Source organism: Mytilus galloprovincialis, chromosome 5 (genome assembly GCF_965363235.1).
Source record: "Mytilus galloprovincialis chromosome 5, xbMytGall1.hap1.1, whole genome shotgun sequence".
In the NCBI taxonomy this organism is placed as follows: Eukaryota; Metazoa; Mollusca; class Bivalvia; order Mytilida; family Mytilidae; genus Mytilus; species Mytilus galloprovincialis.
Window position 1 is genome coordinate 57,096,355 of NC_134842.1, and position 21,183 is coordinate 57,117,537.

General features: G+C 33.5%; 1 protein-coding gene across 1 annotated transcript; it reads right to left on the reverse strand.

Moving 5' to 3' along the window:
• Nucleotides 1-9,545: 9,545 nt before the first annotated feature.
• Nucleotides 9,546-20,689, reverse strand: LOC143074092 (uncharacterized). The gene is made up of 5 exons (XM_076249640.1): nucleotides 20,657-20,689; nucleotides 15,598-15,778; nucleotides 15,004-15,147; nucleotides 10,870-13,668; nucleotides 9,546-9,634 (listed from the first exon to the last, which is right to left on the reverse strand). Exons 1-5 carry the CDS (start codon nucleotides 20,687-20,689, stop codon nucleotides 9,546-9,548), a joined length of 3,246 nt encoding a protein of 1,081 aa, XP_076105755.1.
• Between the last annotated feature and the right edge of the window lie 494 nt (nucleotides 20,690-21,183).

The following is a 21,183-nucleotide window of genomic DNA, read 5'->3' on the forward strand; positions in this document are numbered from 1 at the left end:
TCGATGTATTGCCATTGCATTTGGATAGGCAGACCAAAATCTGTTGAACATGATCGAAAAATCCGTTGTGTTGCAATCGCATTTGGAAAGGCAGACCAAAATCTGTTGCACATGAACGAAAAATCCGTTGTATTGCAATCGCATTTGAAAAGACAGACCAAAATCTGCTGTACACGATTGTAAATGTTGTTTAGAAATCGAGAAAAAATGTCCTATTTGATTTGTCGCTCCCATATACTCAGGTCTATACGGAATCTTATACCAATAGCCATACCCCACGCTGATTCAGGTATCACAAACGTGCACTGGGGTAAAGCTGATGACCGTTATTTGATTCACAATCATCCCAAGATGGCGGATGAAAAATCAGGTCAGTACCTGTATTGTCTGTTAAAGTGTTTCTATAATATTTTCTTTACAAAGCATACATTGGTATGATGTAAATTTATAAATAAACTCATCATAGATACCAGGACTAAACTTTGTTTATACGCCAGTCGCGCGTTTCGTCTACAAAAGACTCATCAGTCACGCTCGAATCCAAAAAAGTTAAAAAGGCCAAATAAAGTACGAAGTTGAAGAGCATTGATGACCAAAATTCCTAAAAGTTTTGCCAAATCCAGCTAAGGTAATATATGCCTGAGGTAGAAAAGCCTTAGTATTTTAAAAATTCCAAATTTTGTAAACAGTTGATTTATAAATATAACCATATCAATGATAATTCATGTCAGCACAAAAAGTGCTGACTACTGGGCTGGTGATACCCTCGGGGAAATACATCTCCACCAGCAGTGGCATCGACCCAGTGGTTGTAAATAAACTCATCATAGATACCAGGACTGAATTTTATATATACGCCAGACGTGGGTTTCGTCTACAAAAGACTCATCAGTGACGCTCGAATCCAAAAAAGTTAAAAAAGCCAAATAAAGTACGAAGTTGAAGAGCATTGAGGACCAAAATTCCTAAAAGTTTTGCCAAATCCAGGTACGGTAATCTATGCCTGAGGTAGAAAAGCCTTAGTATTTCAAAAATTCTAAATTTTATAAACAGTTAATTTATAAATATAACCATATCAATGATAATTCATGTCAGCACGGAAAGGATTTACACGGGAATCACAAAGAACTACCGAGAGATGTATAGGAAACAGAAAAATTGCTAAGATGACCGTAAATTATCATTAGAATATTTCAAGATGGCCGTATCATATAACAAGGATTACCATGTGGTAAAAAGATGACCGTAATTTGTAAAGGATGACCGTAATTTATAAAGAATGACCGTAACTTTTAAAGAATGACCGCCAATTCTAAGAAATAACCAAATCTGTGACACCATGTTAGTCCGACAACCATTTTTTCGACAGCCAATTACTCCGAAAGTCCAAACTATTCCGACAGCCCATGACACTCAATATATTTGTAGGGGTACCGATTCTACATCCCGAACTTATCTTAAAATCTAGAAAACAAGCCTTTTTATAATGGTTGGGAGGACTGATGAATTACAACAAAACTATTTAAGAAAAACAAATATGACTGACACGAACCAACTACAACCACTAAACTACCAGTTTCTGACTTGGGACAGGCACATTAAGTTTTTAGGGTTAAAAATTAGATGAAAAGGGCTCAACTCGTCATCAAAATTCTGTATAGTGTGTTTTTGCGTATGCGGTATACAAATAATTGTTACGTCACGATTCTGTTTATATTTTTACGGAATTCGAAATCTATCCAAACTGAAACAGTTTTGACTATCCGTTGAATTTTTCTTAATTCTGTATCTATATAAATGAAATGGCGCGAAAATTGTAATTACGTATAGCTGTGATATCAGAACTCGGAAAATGAGTTATTCTTTTCTGTTCTATTCAATATACAGATTTCGAATTGAGTTTATAGAAAGTATTCGAACTACCTATGTAAAAGAGGGACGAAAGATACCAGAGGGACAGTCAAACTCATAAATCGAAAATAAACTGTCAACGCCATGACTAAAAATGAAAAAGACAAACAGACAAACAATAGTACACATGACACAACATAAAAAACTAAAGAATAAGCAAAACAAACCCCACCAAAAACTAGGGATGATCTCAGGTGCTCCGGACGGATAAGCAGATCCTGCTCCACATGTGGCACCCGTCGTGTTGCTTATGTGATAACAAATCCGGTAAATAGTCTAATTAGGTAGGACACATTCGTGTAAATGGAAAGGGGATTGTAGTTACGACGTAAGCAAAATATCCGATATCATTTGTGAAACGGTTATTCCATAACGGTCAACCAACTCGTGATGACGTCCGTAAAATTAACGAAGAGATATTTTCAACTTCACCATTTGGAACTCTTGGTTTAATAGCTTCTTTGTGAGCAGCAAACCTCTATCAAGAAAATCATGATAGGAAATGCAAGCACGGCAATATCGTATCAATTGGGAGATATATACCCCGTATGCAGGTGCTTCTAGAATGTTGCTACTTAAAAAAATGGAAAGTTCACAATTGAAAAGCTGAAATCATCTCTTTTGTCGTAATATATACGGACTTCTTTTTAAAATATCATATAGCATATGATACGTAATAATAGAGACAGCCTGACAAATTTTATTTTACCCTGATGATATCCTGATAAGTGTCGGACTAATGGGTTGTCAGATTATTGGGCTGTGGGACCAATGGGCTATCGGACTAATTGGTTGTCGAACCAATTGGCTGTGGGACCATTTGGGTTGTTGGAATAATGGTGTGGTTTTTTTTATACAAAAAAGGTATTAATACAAATACGGATATTTCTTAGAATTGACAGTCATCCTTTAAAAAAATTACGGTCATCCTTTAAAAATTACGGTCATCTTTTATAAATTACGGTCATCTTTTAACCAACTACGGTCACCCTTGTTTTGAATCGCTGGTACTGTTACGGTCATCTCCATTGTGATTTACGGTCATCTTCCTGATTTTTTCAAATCGAATTTCCTCTTTCATTCTAATTTCTCGGTAGTAATTTGTGATTTCCGTATGAATCTTTTATATATTTACATCATACTAATGTATGCTTTGTATAGAAAATAATATAGAAACACTTGAACAGACAATACAGATACTGACCTGGTTTTTTATCCGCCATCTTTGGATGACCTTGAATCAAATTACGGCCATCAGCCCAGTAAACTTGTGTTAATTAATCAGAATTTATAAAACAGAGATGTTAATTCTATAGGTTGATCATCAGTTTCTCATCAATTTATGCTTTTTTTATACAAATTTGGCATGCGCAGATTCTGTATGATATTATACCGTATAGAAGGTTATTTTCGCGCATTTTCATTGATAGAACAAAATCGCCATAATAAATTCCGCCAATTTAAAAGTGTACATTCAAAGGTATTGATAAAAGTTTTGAATCCGCCAACATATTTCGTGTACCAAGTTCAGTTAATAACTCGAAATTTACACCCGCGAAAATGGCCCGCTATACAGTATGTTTAGATGTTATCTTTTTTTTGTTACATTTACTTGTTTTTATACGAAATAAAGAATCCTGAATCTAGAATGGTATGAGCGGTTGTAGTTGGTTGGTGTCTGTTATATTTGTGCTGACATACATGAGGCCTTTGTTTTTTGTTAGACTAGTTTCACGATTTGTCACGATGGGGCCGTTGTATGTGTATATACGTCTTATTTTTATTATTTTGAAATTAATCAGGTCGTTGTTTTTTCGCTTTTGAATGTTTTCCATTTTTTAACCTTTAAAAGCGGACATTATAGTATGTTTTGTTTCATTGTTGATTCGTACATGTTTTTAAGGTCACGTAATTGTGCTTCTGTTGGAGAGTGGTCTGATAGGCATTCATACTTAATCTCTAAGTTTCTTTTTTTTTTTTTTATCGTCGACGTAAGTTTTTATAATGAAAACAGTACCATGTGTTCTATATAAAATTTCATATAAAAAACCTTTGTACGTTTCTGTTTCTGTTCTTCTATTTGAATTTTTCCATTTCTATGATTTTTCAAAAGGGACATTTTGAAAATCTGTCAATTGTATACTGTCTGTATGTAATGTTTAAATCCCCGAAACGACTAATTGGACACCTTGAAACTTGAAACAATATTGACAGTATATGTTGATTGTACAGTTATAGACCTTTGGTATTCGTCCTGGTGATATGATCGTGTACGAATACTCATTTCATGAAAGCTTTTTAATCAATCAAACTACTATGGATAGAAATTCAAAACTTGAAATACCATTTTGTTTCATACACAGTCATATTTCTCATATCTTGATCAATATCTTTCATATGGTTAAATCATAACAATCCTACTTCCTGTCGATCTTCATATTTCGGCATTGCACAAATCATGACTTCATTGACTGTCCAATACATTTCAACTGATATTTTATAGTGTGTCTTTTTATTTTGTAATGTTACACTACTGCCTCAGGCTAGGGTGAATGTTGGCGCCTGTTTTGTGGGGTTTTCTCGAAAGATCAGAAAGATCGTAATGACAACGTAGATTTCAGATTGCGTAACATTGAAGATGATGTCATCGAGCTAAAGTGGCGCTCAATGAAAACCAACCTCAACTTTACTGGAATTTAATTTCACTCGGAAGAAAACACGGAAGATACACTAAATTCATTATCAAACAAAAGTTAAACATTGACAAAAGAATCAACTGTGTTACAATTCACAGCTCCGGGAAAAAAGGTCGCAGAAGTAATTGTACGATTTTGGCAAAATTTAATTCAACTAAGGACAAAGAAATTGAATCGAAAAATGGATTCTCTTGTTTTGGGTTCCAAATAGCAGTAAGAAACTTGGTATTTAGAAATAGTCTATATAGTTAAGGTTCTGGAATCAAAATTCCCCCTCAGAATAGTAAATGAAGACTGCATGTTATCTGATCTGTAAACAGCTATAGGTTGCTAGGTGTCTGTTTTTGTTGTCGTTTAGTTTTCTATGTCAAGTTTTGTATGTTACTTGTCTTTTTGGTGTTTTTTTTAAAATCTAATTTTGCCTTATATGACGTTTTCATTGCATGAAATAATGCATGCGTATTGCAAACTAGTAATCCTACGATATGTAACAAACATCTGTATTAATTTATATTAAAAGGGAAAAACAAACAAAACAACAGACAAACTACTTCACAGTGTTAAAAATAAAAATAAAAGTATAAACAACAACATTTAGCTAAAGGAAAAGGAATAAACATTAAAGATATATCAAGATATTGAATAATTTTTACAGATTTATGGCATGATATATTATAAACAAAAACAAAAACATAAATATAAATTAAAAACAAAAACAAACAAACAAACAACCCCCCCCCCCCCAAAAAAAAAAAACCCACAAGAAAACATGTCCCTAGTAAGTATGAAAGCCCCTAAAATCTCTTCAAATAACATACACATTAAAAAAGAAACTGTATGAAGTTGTATAATTGATTACAGGATGAAACAAAATAGACACACTTAATGTCTATATTGGTATATAACAATTCAAACTCAAATATTTATTGTCATGTAAACTATAAACAATATGGTTTTTTTTCACAATGGAATAAGAAATGTTTTTCATTTTCTAATATCATAAATATGTTACATTAAAGGATGCTCTCTACTCTGTTCCAAAATAACAAGGTTTTTTTTTAAATACTGTTATTAATTGATAGTATATAAATAAAGAAACTAATAAAAAAAAATGAAGGTGTGCTTGTTTTCAAAATAAAAGCCATGGGAAATTTTGCGGGATATACTAGTAATTCTCTCTCAAAAAAAAAAAATAGGAAAAAAATCAAGGGTTTAAAGGATTTTCAATATGGCTTTTTAAACTATATGTAATAAAAATTATGAAAAGAAAAGTAGGTTATTGGGGTTGTTGGAGATTTTTTTAAAGACGCTACATGGATAAAACTAGAGGACAAAACAAAACAAAAGGAATGAACATACTCTCTGCTCTCTAAGAATATTCGAATGTCTTCCCTTTTCTATATTTAACTATAGTTACTTATTCTTAGTTTTGTTATTAATTTTCTATATGTAAAGTTTTGTGTTCACATAGTCTCTACAACAAATAGATTTGGTTTAAGGTTCTTATATATATAAATAAAGTTTTAGAGCTCGTTTTTACTTAAACTTTAAATATTTTTTTTTAAATTTAGTTCTGAACTAGTATCTTGTTGAATTTTTATAATATCTAAATTAAGTTAACATAACATATGTTTTACATAGCGCAATATTCAGCACTAAAATGAGTGCAATGTATCGGTACAGAAACGTGAAAAAAAGATACACATTATGAGGGATTGTATACGCTTTAATTTGTTTGGCGCAATGACATGATTATTTATATGACGTTAAACTGCGATGCAAATTCTTCTGAGATTTATAACTTAAAACTATTAATTTGTAGTATACAAAATTTATTGCCGTACCCCTAAAATATATCACATATAAACATAAGAAAAAAATCTGTTCAGATTGGATCTTACTATTAATCTTTAAATATGTACAAAACTATTTTCATTTACATGTGTATAATGTGACTTAATTTTTTTTCAAAGTTAATGTTTTTCTAAAAGGTTTTAGCATTTTACAGCGGTATGTTACTTTTACTTTTTATTTAAAAAAATATTCACCACTTATTTTTTTTTATTAACTTTGTATTTACATTGTATCATAGATCAAATTTATTCGTTCAGTGTATGTTCATTTTTGTGTGACTACGTTTTTTGATTGAATTTAGCCATTTCAATAGATATTTTATAGTGTGTCTTTCTAGGTTGTGATGTCACACTTTTGTTTCAGATAAGGGAAAAGGTTTGGTACCATTAAAACGTTTAATCCCGCTGCAATGGTTTGCACCTGTACTAAGTCAGGAATCATGATTTTCGGTAGTTTGTTGATGTGGTTCATAAGTTTTTCTCGTTTCACGTTTTTTATATAGATTAGTTTGTTTTCCCGTTTGAATAAAATTACACTAATATTTTTTGGGGACCCTTTATAGCTAGCTGTTCGGTGTGAGCCAAGGGTCCGTGTTATAGACCGTACCTTGACCTATAACGGTTTACTTTTATAAATTGTGACTTGGATGAAGAGATGTCTCATTGGCACTCATACCACATCTGCCTATATATATATATCTACATGTATTATAATGTAAATTAAATTAGTAATCCTTAACCTTTTAGTTGAGTGTATATATATCTACATGTATCCCGGCGAGGGAAGAACCAAAAATTTGCGAAAGCAAATTTACAGATCTAACATTGTTGGGTTGATGTTTAGACGAGTTGTATATACATTATGTACACAGCCATGTATCACCATCATTGATGGCGATCCGATGGATACACCTGTTGTAGAGTTGTCACTGACTCAGACGTACTTATGAATATAATTATTTTCTGTGACTGTATATTACATTAATTTGTAGGATCCTTTACTATAGATAATTTAGCTGATCTGTAACAATAATATCTTAATGCCTTATATATCATGTACTGTAGTACGCCGCTAGATTAAAACGGACGTGGAAAGGTAACACATGCCCACCGAAAGCTCTTTTTTTGAGAGCACAGGTGGTCGTGTGGTCTAGCGGGACGGCTGCAGTGCAGGCGATTTGGTGTCACGATATCACAGTAGCATGGGTTCGAATCCCGGCGAGGGAAGAACCAAAAATTTGCGAAAGCAAATTTACAGATCTAACATTGTTGGGTTGATGTTTAGACGAGTTGTATATACATTATGTACACAGCCATGTATCACCATCACTCCTTAAAAAATAGATTTGGAAATTTGGTTTTGTCCCTAAAACGAGACATTGCATAAAATTTGCTTTGTTTAAACTGATTCTGTCACAGAGAGTCATTTCTTTTGAAATGTTTGCTACTGTAAGGTTTAACGCTGAATTTCAATCACAATGTGTAATCTTACATGACTGTCTAATTGGGGGAAACCACTGCTTACGGTCAAGTTACAGTAAATGGGCGGAAGCAAGTCTTTTCGTACCCGAATCTGCCATTTCGTACCCAACATTTACCATTTCGTGACATATACTAATGACCATATTTTTTCTTTTTGTCTTCACGATTTATTCGAATTTCAGATTTACCTCTGTTATTTGTTTTGTTATTGTTGAGGAATCCTTATAATATGTATGTATACGACACACAATAATTCTAAAGAGATATTACATTAAAAAGGTAAAATTACACGTAGAAAAATTATTTTGAAATAGTTCGGAGTCTGAATCTAAATCTTCCATGAAGTACGAAACGGCATACATATTAATCTTACATGAGGTATGAAATTGTATACATGTTATATTCCATGAGGTACGAAATGGTCAAGGTACGAAATGGTCAGGGTACGAAATGGCTAGGGTATGAAGTGACTATAATTCCATGCTATGTCAAAGATTTTTTTTCAAAAATTTGGCATATAACTTTTGCTCGTTAAACTATAACTGAAAATCGAAAAAAAAGTGAAAATCTATAAATTTTACTTTCAATTAATGTTAACAATAATTCAAAATTTTCAAAAGAGATAACACTTTGAATTGGAATTCTTTACATATTTTGTATGCGACTAGCACATATAAAAATTGGCACTAGATCTGAAGGAAAATATTGATCCTATGTAACTCACCAGTCTTCTTTCCACTTAATACATCTAAACTCAACTATTTAAAGAAAAACACAACACAAACTTATGTTGTTGACTAGCTCGAGTACTGCAAATTGTGAGCTGCCGATTTAATAAGACAATATAAAAATATTATACACTATACAATGTGAAAACAATAACACCATTGTTCAACAAAAACATATACTTATAAATGTCAACCTCTTGTATTTGAATAACTGAATAAATGAATGTTTCGTGGTCGCCCAGGAAAAACCCATTTAGGAAACCTGTGTCAATGCCAACGAAACTCTAAGTGTTGGACCTCACTAATCAAATGAGAAAAAGAAAAACATAATTTTGTTTGTAAATATTGAAATAGAAGAGAAAGCGAGTCATTAGGACTCAAGGGCTATAAACATTTTTGGTACAAAAGTCGAAATACGATTACGTTTGTATAGCCAATCAACCTATATAAAAATCAATATATTTATCGAAATACAAAATTATGCAAATCTTTTTTCCTTAAAAAAAACCCTTAAAAATACGATGTTCAAAGTACGAAGTACAGGCTAGAATTAACTATATAAAACAGTCACTTTACAACCTAATATTTTGGCGCCAAAAAATTCTACGCCTACACGTACGTGTATTACACATGCGCAAGAAGACAATCAATTCCCGTTATACTTATGTGCCTCGGGAACTTTTTAATATCTTATTCTTCTTTTGTTGTAGCAGTAAATTAAACTTTAAAACAAAAGATTTTCGGTTTTATGAGATTTTCTGCTTTTCGTTTGTTGCAAAACCTATGTTCAAACTTATGATTTTACAATTACTTTACAATTTCTGTATTGCCATAACGAAAAGCAACATGCATTGGAGATTCGTACTTGGTCTGCTCTATGGTCCGGGTGTTGTTTCTTTGGCACATTCCCCATTTCCATTCTCAATTTTATTTGGATTGCAAATATGAGGATTGTTACCATTATCTAATAATGTTCTAAATATTTAAGTGTGTTCTTGAACTTACTCCTCAAACAATGCAAAGCTGCAGTTTTAACTGAACATGTTTGAATTACATGTGTTCTAGCAAATAATCGACTACTTCAGTATTTCCTTCACCTGACGCAACAAACAATGAAGCATGCTGCGTTCATTATCACCTTTTAGTTTACATTTGTGTTCTAGCAAAAGTTATGAACTTTAGCTGACGCAAAAAACAATACAGAGTTGCCGTCTTCATTTACCAGTGTTGGATCACACTTATATTCTAGCAATAGTTTGACTATTTCAGTATAACCTTTGTCTGACGCTTTACACAATGCTGAGTAACCATTTTTATTAACAATATTTGGATCACATTTGTGTTCTAGCAAAAGTTTGACTATTCTAATTTTTCCTTTAACTGATGCAACAAACAATGCAGTTGATCCTTGTTTATTGACAACGTTTGGATCACACTTGTGTTCTAGCAATAGTTCGACTGTTTTATAATGTCCTTTAGCTGACGCAACAAACAATGCAGAGTTGCCGTCTTCATTTACCAGTTTTGGATCACACTTATATTCTAGCAATAGTTTGACGATTTCAGTATACCCTTTAGCTGACGCTTCACACAATGCTGAGTAACCATTTTTATTAACAATATTTGGATTACATTTGTGTTCTAGCAAAAGTTTGACTACTTTTCTATTTCCTTGACCTGACGCAACAAACAATGCAAAATTGCCGTCTTCATTAACAATGTTAGGATCACACTTACGTTCTAGCAAAAGTTTGACTATTCTAATTTTTCCTTTAACTGATGCAACAAACAATGCAGTTGATCCTTGTTTATTGACAACGTTTGGATCACACTTGTGTTCTAGCAATAGTTCGACTATTTTATAGAGTCCTTTAGCTGACGCAACAAACAATACAGTGTTGCCGTCTTCATTGATAATGTTTGGATCACACTTATATTTTAGCAATATGTTGACTATTTCAGTATGACCTTCACCCAACGCAGCAAACAACGCAGAGTTGGTGTTTTCATAAACAACGTTTGGATTACACTTGTTTTCGAGCAAAAGTTTGACTATTGCATTATGTCCCTTAGCTGACGCAGCATACAATGCAGAGATATTGTTTTCATTGACAATTTTTTGATAACACTTGTTCTCTAGCAATAGTTTGACTATCTCTGTATATCCTTTAGCTGACGCTACAAACAATGCAGAGTTGCCGTCTTCATTAACTATTGTTGTATCACACTTATAGTTTAGCAATAGTTTGACTATTTCAGTATGACCTTCAATTGATGCACAATGTAATGCAGTGTTGCTGTTTTTATCCATAATGTTTGGATCACACTTGTGTTCAAGCAATAGTTGGACAATTTCAGTATGTCCTTTATTTGTCGCAACATACACTGCAGAGTTGCCGTGTTTATTAACAATGTTTGGATCACACCTTTGTTCTAGCAAATGTTTGACTGTTTTATAGTGTCCGTTAGCTATCGCACCAAACAATGCAGAGCTGCCGTCTTCATTAACAATGTTTGGATCACACTTGTGTTTTAGCAATCGTCTGACTATTCCAATTTTTCCTTTACCAGAGGGAACAAACAATGCAGTTGATCCATGTTTATTGATAATGTTTGGATCACACTTGTGTTCTAGCAATAGGTCGACTATTTTATTGAATCCTTTAGCTGACGCAATAAACAATGCAGAGTTGCCGTCTTTATTAACAGTGTTTGGATCACACTTATATTCTAGCAATAGTTTGACTATTTCAGTATGACCTTCAGCCGACGCAGCAAACAACGCAGAATTAGTGTTTTCATAAACAACGTTTGAATCCCACTTGTTTTCTAGCAGTAGTTTTACTATTTCAGTATGTCCTTTAGCTGACGCAGAATGCAATGCATAGTTGCCACTTTCATTAAAAATATTTTGATCACACTTGTGTTCTAGCAATAGTTTGACTATTTCAGTATGTCCTGCAGCTGACGCAGAATGCAATGCACAGTTGCTGTGGTTATTCATAATGTTTTGATCACAGTCATGCTCTATCAATAGTTTGACTATTTCAGTATACCCTTCAGCTGACGCAGAATGCAATGCAGAGTTGCCACTTTCATTAACAATATTTGGATCACACTTGTGTTTTAGCAATAGTTTGACTATTTCAGTATGTCCTGCAGCTGACGCAGAATGCAATGCAGAATTTCTGTCATCATTTATTATGTTTGGATCACACTTATGCTCTAGCAATAGTTTGACTATGTCAGTATGACCTCCATCCGAAGCAGCAAACAATGCAGAGTTGGTGTTTTCATTAATAATGTTTGGATCACACTTGTTTTCTAGCAATAGTTTGACTATTTCAGTATTACCTTCACCTGACACAATATACAATGCAGAGTTCATGTTTTCATTTACCACATTTGGATCACAATTGTATTCAAGCAATAGTTCGACTATTTCAGTATGCCCATAAAATGTCGCAACATACAATGCAGAGTTGCCGTCTTCATTAACAATATTTGGATCACACTTGTGTTCTAGCAATAGTTCGACTATTTCAGTATGCCCATAAGATGACGCAACATACAATGCAGCGTTGCTGTCTTTATCATTAATATGTGGATCACATTTGTGTTCTAGCAATAGTTTGACTATTTCAGTATGTCCAAAAGTTGACGCAGGATGCAATGCAGAGTTGCCGTCTTCATTAACAATATTTGGATCACATTTGTGTTCTAGCAATAGTTTGACTATTTCAGTATGCCCTTTAGATGACGCAAAATACAATGCAGAGTTGCAGTATTCATTAAGAATATTTGGATCACACTTGTGTTTTAGCAATAGTTTGACTATTTCAGTATGCCCATTAGATGACGCCGCATACAACGCAGAGTTGCTGTCTTCATTAACAATATTTGGATCACACTTGTGTTCTAGCAATAGTTCGACTATTTCAGTATGCCCATAAGATGACGCAACATACAATGCTGAGTCGCCGTCTTTATTAACAATGTTTGGATCACAATTGTGTTCTAGCAATAGTTTGACTATTTCAGTATTTCCAAAAGTTGACGCAGGATGCAATGCAGAGTTGCCGTCTTCATTAACAATATTTGGATCACACTTGTGTTCTAGCAATAGTTTGACTATTTCAGTATGCCCATTAGATGACGCAAAATACAATGCAGAGTTGCCGTCTTCATTAACAATATTTGGGTCACAATTGTGTTCTAGCAAAAGTTTGAGTATTTCAGTATGCCCATAAGATGACGCAACACACAATGCAGAGTTGCCGTCTTCATTAACAATATTTGGATCACATTTGTGTTCTAGCAATAGTTTGACTATTTCAGTATGCCCTTTAGATGACGCAAAATACAATGCAGAGTTGCAGTATTCATTAAGAATATTTGGATCACACTTGTGTTTTAGCAATAGTTTGACTATTTCAGTATGCCCATTAGATGACGCCGCATACAACGCAGAGTTGCTGTCTTCATTAACAATATTTGGATCACACTTGTGTTCTAGCAATAGTTCGACTATTTCAGTATGCCCATTAGATGGATCACACGTGTGTTCTAGCAATAGTTTAACTATTTCAGTATGTCCTTTAGTTGACGCAACAAACAGTGCAGAGTTGCCGTCTTCATTAACAATATTTGGATCACACTTGTGTTCTAGCAATAGTTTGACTATTTTTCTATTTCCTTGATCTGATGCTATAAACAGTGCAGAGATTCCGATTTCATTAACACCGTTTGGATCACACTTGTGTTCTAGCAATAGTTTAACTATTTCAGTATGTCCTTTAGCTGACGCAACACACAACACAGAGTTGCCGTCTTTATTATTAATGTTTGGATCACAATTGTGTTCTAGCAATAGTTTGACTATTTCAGTATGTCTTTTATCTGACGCCATCAACAATGCTGAGTTGCCGTCTTTATTAACAATGTTTGGATCACAATTGTATTCTAGCAATAATATGACTATTTTTCTATTTCCTTGATCTGATGCCATAAACAATGCAGAGTTGCCGATTTCATTAACAACGTTTGGATCACACTTGTGTTTTAGCAGAAGTTTAGCTATTTTAGTATGCCCATTAGATGACGCAAAATACAATGCAGAGTTGCCGTCTTTATTAACAATATTTGGATCACACTTGTGTTCTAGCAATAGTTCGATTATTTTAGTATGCCCTTTAGATGACGCAGAATGCAATGCAGAGTTTTTGTTTTCGTTAACAATATTTGGATTACACTTGTGTTCTAGCAGAAGTTTAACTATTTCAGTATGCCCATTAGATGACGCAAACCGCAATGCAGAGTTGCTGTCTTTATCAATAATGTTTGGATCACAATTGTGTTCTAGCAATAGTTTGACTATTTCAATATTTCCATCAGTTGACGCAGAGTGCAATGCACAGTTGCCGTCTTCATTAACAATATTTGGATCACATTTGTGTTCTAGCAATAGTTTGACTATTTCAGCATTCCCTTTAGATGACGCAACATACAATGAAGAGTTGCCACTTTCATTAACAATATTTGGATCACACTTGTGTTTTAGCAATAGTTCGACTATTTTTCTATTTCCTTGATCTGATGCCATAAACAATGCAGAGATGCCGATAACAACGTTTGGATCACACGTGTGTTCTAGCAATAGTTTAACTATTTCAGTATGTCCTTTAGTTGACGCAACAACCAGTGCAGAGTTGCCGTCTTCATTAACAATATTTGGATCACACTTGTGTTCTAGCAATAGATTGACTATTTTTCTATTTCCTTGATCTGATGCTATAAACAATGCAGAGATTCCGATTTCATTAACAACGTTTGGATCACACTTGTGTTCTAGCAATAGTTTAACTATTTCAGTATGTCCTTTAGCTGACGCAACACACAACACAGAGTTGCCGTCTTTATTATTAATGTTTGGATCACAATTGTGTTCTAGCAATAGTTTGACTATTTCAGTATGTCTTTTATCTGACGCCATCAACAATGCTGAGTTGCCGTCTTCATTAACAATGTTTGGATCACAATTATATTCTAGCAATAATTTGACTACTTTTCTATTTCCTTGATCTGATGCCATAAACAATGCAGAGTTGCCGATTTCATTAACAACGTTTGGATCACACTTGTGTTTTAGCAGAAGTTTAGCTATTTCAGTATGCCCATTAGATGACGCAAACCGCAATGCAGAGTTGCTATCTTTATCAATAATGTTTGGATCACAATTGTGTTCTAGCAATAGTTTGACTATTTCAATATTTCCATCAGTTGACGCAGGGTGCAATGCACAGTTGCCGTTTTCATTAACAGCGTTTTGATTACACTTGTACTCAAGCAATAGTTTAACTATTTCAGTATATCCTACAGCTGATGCAATATACAATGCAGTGTTGCTGTCTTTATCATTAATATTTGGATCACATTTGTGTTCTAGCAATAGTTTGACTATTTCAGTATGTCCTTCATCTGACGCAATAAACAATGCAGAGTTGCCGTCTTCATTAACAATGTTTGGATCACACTTGTGTTCGAGTAATAGTTTGACTATTTCAGTATGTCCTTCAAATGATGCAACAAACAATGCAGAGTTGCCGTCTTCATTTATAATGTTTGGATAACAATTGTGTTCTAGCAATAATTTGACTATTTCAGTATGTCCTTCATCTGACGCGATAAACAATGCAGAGTTGCCGTCTTCATTAACAATGTTTGGATCACACTTGTGTTCGAGTAATAGTTTGACTATTTCAGTATGTCCTTTAGCTGACGCAGCACACACTGCATAGTTGCTGTGTTCTTGCTTAATGTTTGGATCACACTTGTGTTTTAGCAATAGTTTGACTATTTCAGTATGTCCTTTAGCTGACGCAACATACAACGCAGAGGTGCTGCGTTTATTAACAATGTTTGGATCACACTTGTGTTTTAGCAATATTTTGACTATTTCAGTATGTCCTTCATATGACGCTATCAACAATGCTGAGTTGCCGTCTTCATTTACAATGTTTGGATCACAATTGTATTCTAGCAATAGTTTGACTATTTCAGTATGTCCTTTAGCTGACGCAGCACACACTGCATAGTTGCTGTGTTCTTGCTTAATGTTTGGATCACACTTGTGTTTTAGCAATAGTTTGACTATTTCAGTATGTCCTTTAGCTGACGCAACATACAACGCAGAGGTGCTGCGTTTATTAACAATGTTTGGATCACACTTGTGTTTTAGCAATATTTTGACTATTTCAGTATGTTCTTCATATGACGCTATCAACAATGCTGAGTTGCCGTCTTCATTTACAATGTTTGGATCACACTTGTATTCTAGCAATAGTTTGACTATTTCAGTATGTCCTTTAGCTGACGCAACATACAATGCAGAGTTGCTGTGTTTATTCATAATGTTTGGATCACACTTGTTTTCTAGCAATAGTTTGACTATTTCAGTATGTCCTTTAGCTGACGCAACATACAACGCAGAGGTGCTGCGTTTATTAACAATGTTTGGATCACACTTGTTTTCTAGCAATAGTTTGACTATTTCAGTATGTCCGTTAGCTGACGCAATAAACAAAGCAGAGTTGCTGTATTCATTAACAATGTTTGGATTACAATTGTATTCGAGCAATTTTTTGACTATTTTTTTAAACCCAAGTTTTGCCGCAATATACAGAGGAGCAAATTTTGGGGGTATTCCTTCTGCTATAATTTTATCATTTTTAATATCAAGCTGATCGCAGATAAAGTCTTTGTCTACATCAATTGGTTCACGGTTCTTGTTAAACTGATGAAATTCTTCTTCGATACCAAACTTATCTTCATAATTCCGTAATGCGTCGATGTCAGATTCTGGGGTTTTCGGGTTTGATTTTCTTTCAAAATGTTGATAAAGCTCAAACAAAGTTGGTGATCTAAATGATTTTTTGATATATGTATATTGCACGTTAGGATCACACTTATACTTCAGTAATAAGGTAACAATTTTCATATAACCTTTGCTAGTAGCGATATAAAGTGGTGTTTCATTATTTGTGTTACATAAAGTTTCACAACCATGAGAGAGTAGTAACGCGACCATTTGTTGATTGCCATTTGATGTGGCTATAATTAGCGGTGTTGTTTTGTTGTCTTCATTGTGCAAGTTTATATCACAACCATGTGCTAGCAATAATTCTGCCGTTTCTATTCTATTATATTTTGCTGCCATGTGTAAGGGTGATTCACCATATTTATCGGATATGTTAGTATCGGCCTTACTTTGTATCAAAAGTTTGATAATATCTTCATTATAACATTCAATTGCCAAATGAAGTGGTGACTTGCCAAACCTATCACAAGCATTGCCATTCACATTATTCTGTAATAATAACTTGACAATTTTCACAAATCCTTGTGACACTGCTTCACACAAAAGCTGTCCATGTGACTTACACGTATGAAGGAAATCGTTTTCCAATAGCATCTTTAAGATGTTTTCATTTCCAATGGCAAGTACAAGAGGGGACTTGTCATCTTGACAAAAATATCCTGCTTTAATTTGATCCTTCAACAACAGCGAAGCAGCATCTACATATCCGTATGCTATGGCAATTAAAAAAGATAGTTTATACTCTCTTAAAATATCATTGCAGGAAACAGAAGTACACTTGTGAGATGATAATAATGTTAAAACATCTACATGCATAGTATTACCTTTTAAATACTGTAGTAAGTCAACACTATTTTTCTCATTTAAAAGTTGAACAAAAAGTTTAAAAAGTATTGCATGCATCTCGTGCAAGACAATGCTTAACCTTGAATTAGTATACTTAGTACAGGTATCGGAACAACATGCAGGTCTTAAAATATCCTTTGCCACATGCAAGTGTTTCTTTAAGAGTTTAACGCAAAAAAGTGATTTAGGGTCAAAAATATTGATATAATGAAAGCAATTGTGTTGTAACATTAATTGAACTATACTGTTGTATCCTAGAACAGAGGCAATATGTAGGGGGTTCCAATTGTTATGTTCATCTATATTCATATTGCATTTACTTTCTAACAGCAACTTAACAATGGGAATAAATCCCATCCAAGATGCGACATACAGAGGAGACATTCCATATTTGCTACAAAGATCAGGGTTACATTTGTTGTTTAATAGTAAATTAACTATGTCTACATTTCCCTCCCAACATGATATAAACAATGGTGTTCTTTGGTATTCGTCGCATACATTTATATCCAAATTCATATCGATTAGCAAACGGATCATATCGCAGTATCCTTGTTTTGACATCATCAGCAAGGGAGAAGACTTCTTGTTTGAGTGCACTGACATTGGTCCTGCTAGATCTGCTTTATTTTTTTCAACCATGGAAATAAGTTTTGTTCGAAATAACTGGTATTGTAACTGGTGATTCAAAAATACATTTTCAACATTGCCCTTTTTTATGTCTTTGCACAAGCGTTCAAGATAGTCTCTTTCCTTTTCAGAAGATACGGTAATCATATTCTCACTTCCTGGTGCTCCTATGGATTCAAACTGAAAACGATCTCGTATTACATCTGAATGAGCAAATTCAATAACTAGATCAAACATGTACAGACCTAAACAATAAATCATAATATCGAAGATTTTATCATGAATAAGTTTGTAATTATTTTCAGTTTCTATAACGTAAGACTGCATTAAAAACTCTAACTGCTGTTTCACTATCTTGGTAGAAAAAACAAAGGGAATTTTGAACTCCTCTGACAAATCATGTAAAATTAATCTGATTTCAGACTTTCTACATAAAAGTTCTTTTGTTAAACAGTTATTGTAAATTACAAATAAAAATAACGTAGCTATAGTTGTTTGGTCATTCAGCATCATCATACACCGCAACTCTTGTAGGACAAAATCAACAGGTCGATAAAATAATTCTTCTATCTCTTTTGGTGTTTTGTTAGCAGAAAGTTTACATAGGAGCGGAAAAAAATCGTATTTATTAAAGTGTTCTGTTACCACAAGGGAAGCAACCGTATCTGCAGGAAGGTATCTCCCTGCCATAAGAACCCTCTCATCAACAGTTAATATGTGTTCATCTGATAACAAGTTACAAACAGTTCTGCAAATGACATCATTGTCTCTTTTAATTTGATTATATATGTGTGTTCTACAAGATGAAAAAATCTTTATAGTTGTTTTTTGCAGAATCTTTTCAGTCTGCTCTGACAGTCTCGACCAAGTTTCAATTTTCGGTTGTTCTAACATATATTTTCCATAAATGTCATCGAAAACAAAAATCTGTTTTCGTTCCGGGTTAAAATAGTTTCTCAAATCCATGGGATCATAACTATCAATAATGTCGTAATCTTGATCAAGATGCATTTGAAGAGCAAGATGGTGCAAAGCAGTTGACTTTCCGCAGCCAGGAGACCCGATTACTGTAATGGTATCTGCAGTTTTGGCGAGTTTTTGAAGATTTTGAATAGCTGATGTTTCAACCACTTGCTTATCCAGTATCTTCCATTCATCGATTGCACTGTCAATCACCTCTACAAAATATGAAAAATAAGAAATGCGTGTTCAAAATATTTTACCTTATGATTTAGGATTATGCAGGAAATTTGGTAGATCTAAAACGTCGTTATTGGAATAAAATTATCATCAATTAAAAGCCGACTATTTTTCTGCAAACAAATAAAATTCATTGTTCCTCATAATCGGTTTTTAGCGATTATAGTGTCAAACATCTCTTTAAATATGAAGAAAATTAAAACATGCTCCAAGTTATCCTACCAAATAGTTATCAAAAGTACCAGGATTATAATTTTAAACGCCAGACGCGCGTTTCGTCTACCTAAGACTCATCAGTGACGCTCAGATCAAAATAGTTAAAAAGCCAAATAAATACAAAGTTGAAGAGCATTGAGGATCCAAAATTCCAAAAAGTTGTGCCAAATACGGCTAAGGTAATCTACTCCTGGGGTAAGAAAAAAACAAACTGTGTAAGATAGTGCAGGATTTTTTGGTAGAACTAAAGATTTAGAATTTAAATTGATTAGCTGAAAGTCATGAAGAAGACTATTTTTTCATCAAAAATAAAAAGATCATTATTCCTCATAATTGTTTTTTTTTTTTCATTCTAATTTTCAGCTTTTCATACTCAGGTATTAAAAATATCTTTACAAATCAGAAATATTTTAACATTATATCTCACGCAAATTAAACACGTAATTAGACCCATTAACAAAGACTTGCCAGAACAAGCATCGTTGCCCTCTCAATTTCGAATAACATTTTTTGGTAAACCTATGGCATCATCAAAATATTTACTGTAAACAGTTTTCGAAGAAATTTATATTGATAGTTTTTTGCCGAACACATAGAAAATTACCGATTTTTTTTAAAAATTTCGAATAGAGACGTTAATGTTGGTGCTTTTAATTGGAGACAATGCTTTTATATTGATTCGATGCTTTTATATGGGGGTCGATCGGGCAACTAGAAACACACACATGATTATGACCTAACGATAACGTTGATGGTACCAGTTATCGCGGAATTTTATGACCATTTATTCCTGATAATTAACGGTATGCTTTTTTTTTAATTTCTATCTGTAAAACATTTCTAGGTCATTGGCAAAAAACACAAAAATTGACCATAATCACTATAATGAGCATATTGATGGTTTGATCACATCAATTTATGTACATCTAGTTTTGCTGATTTTTTATGAGAGTTGTTAACCAATTAAGTCACTAGCAGAAATGTCAAAACTGGTAAAAGAAAATCGTCATTTAAACGCAGTAACGCATCAAAGGAGGTAGGTAGTGGTTGTTTCAGTTTATTGATATTTCTATGGATATTTCTATAGGAGTTGTTATTCCAATCAGTTTAGCTAGGCACCATTTCTGTTTTATTTTATGCATTATATTCATTCTTTTCCAATAAATTGGCAAAATCGCTATGATTGTCTCTGTTTTGATTTTCAAGATAGACAATTACTTGCATTTTACCCTTCTCAATTGATTCAGCCATGTTGACAGTGTCGATTGCCACATAGTGCATGTATTATGAATAATCTATAATCAAGAAAAATTGAGGATAAATACTTGTCAAGGTTTTTTTTTAAATTTGTTCACTGGTAAAGACAGAGCAGATCTGTAGTGTACGCTCTCAATGTACCTTGGAATAAACATACAACTTTATGGTTACATGGTTTAATATAAACTTACTAGCATCTACAGCAATACACATGATTTTATAACAAGCATTTAAGATCATTAAGTAGGAATACAGATCGTGGGAATCTCAAGATAAGGTCATCACTCATGTCACTGCATCCGGTAATGCATACAGTTTATAGTACCGACAGCTGATTAACGTTAACAAACTTGAACTGATAAATATCAACAATGTAAATACTACATTCCTTTTGATAATTATATTATTGAAAGATTAATTTAGCGAAATTAAGAACTTATTTGATCTAAAGAAATTGTCTGTAAAAATGTATGAAAATAATATAATGA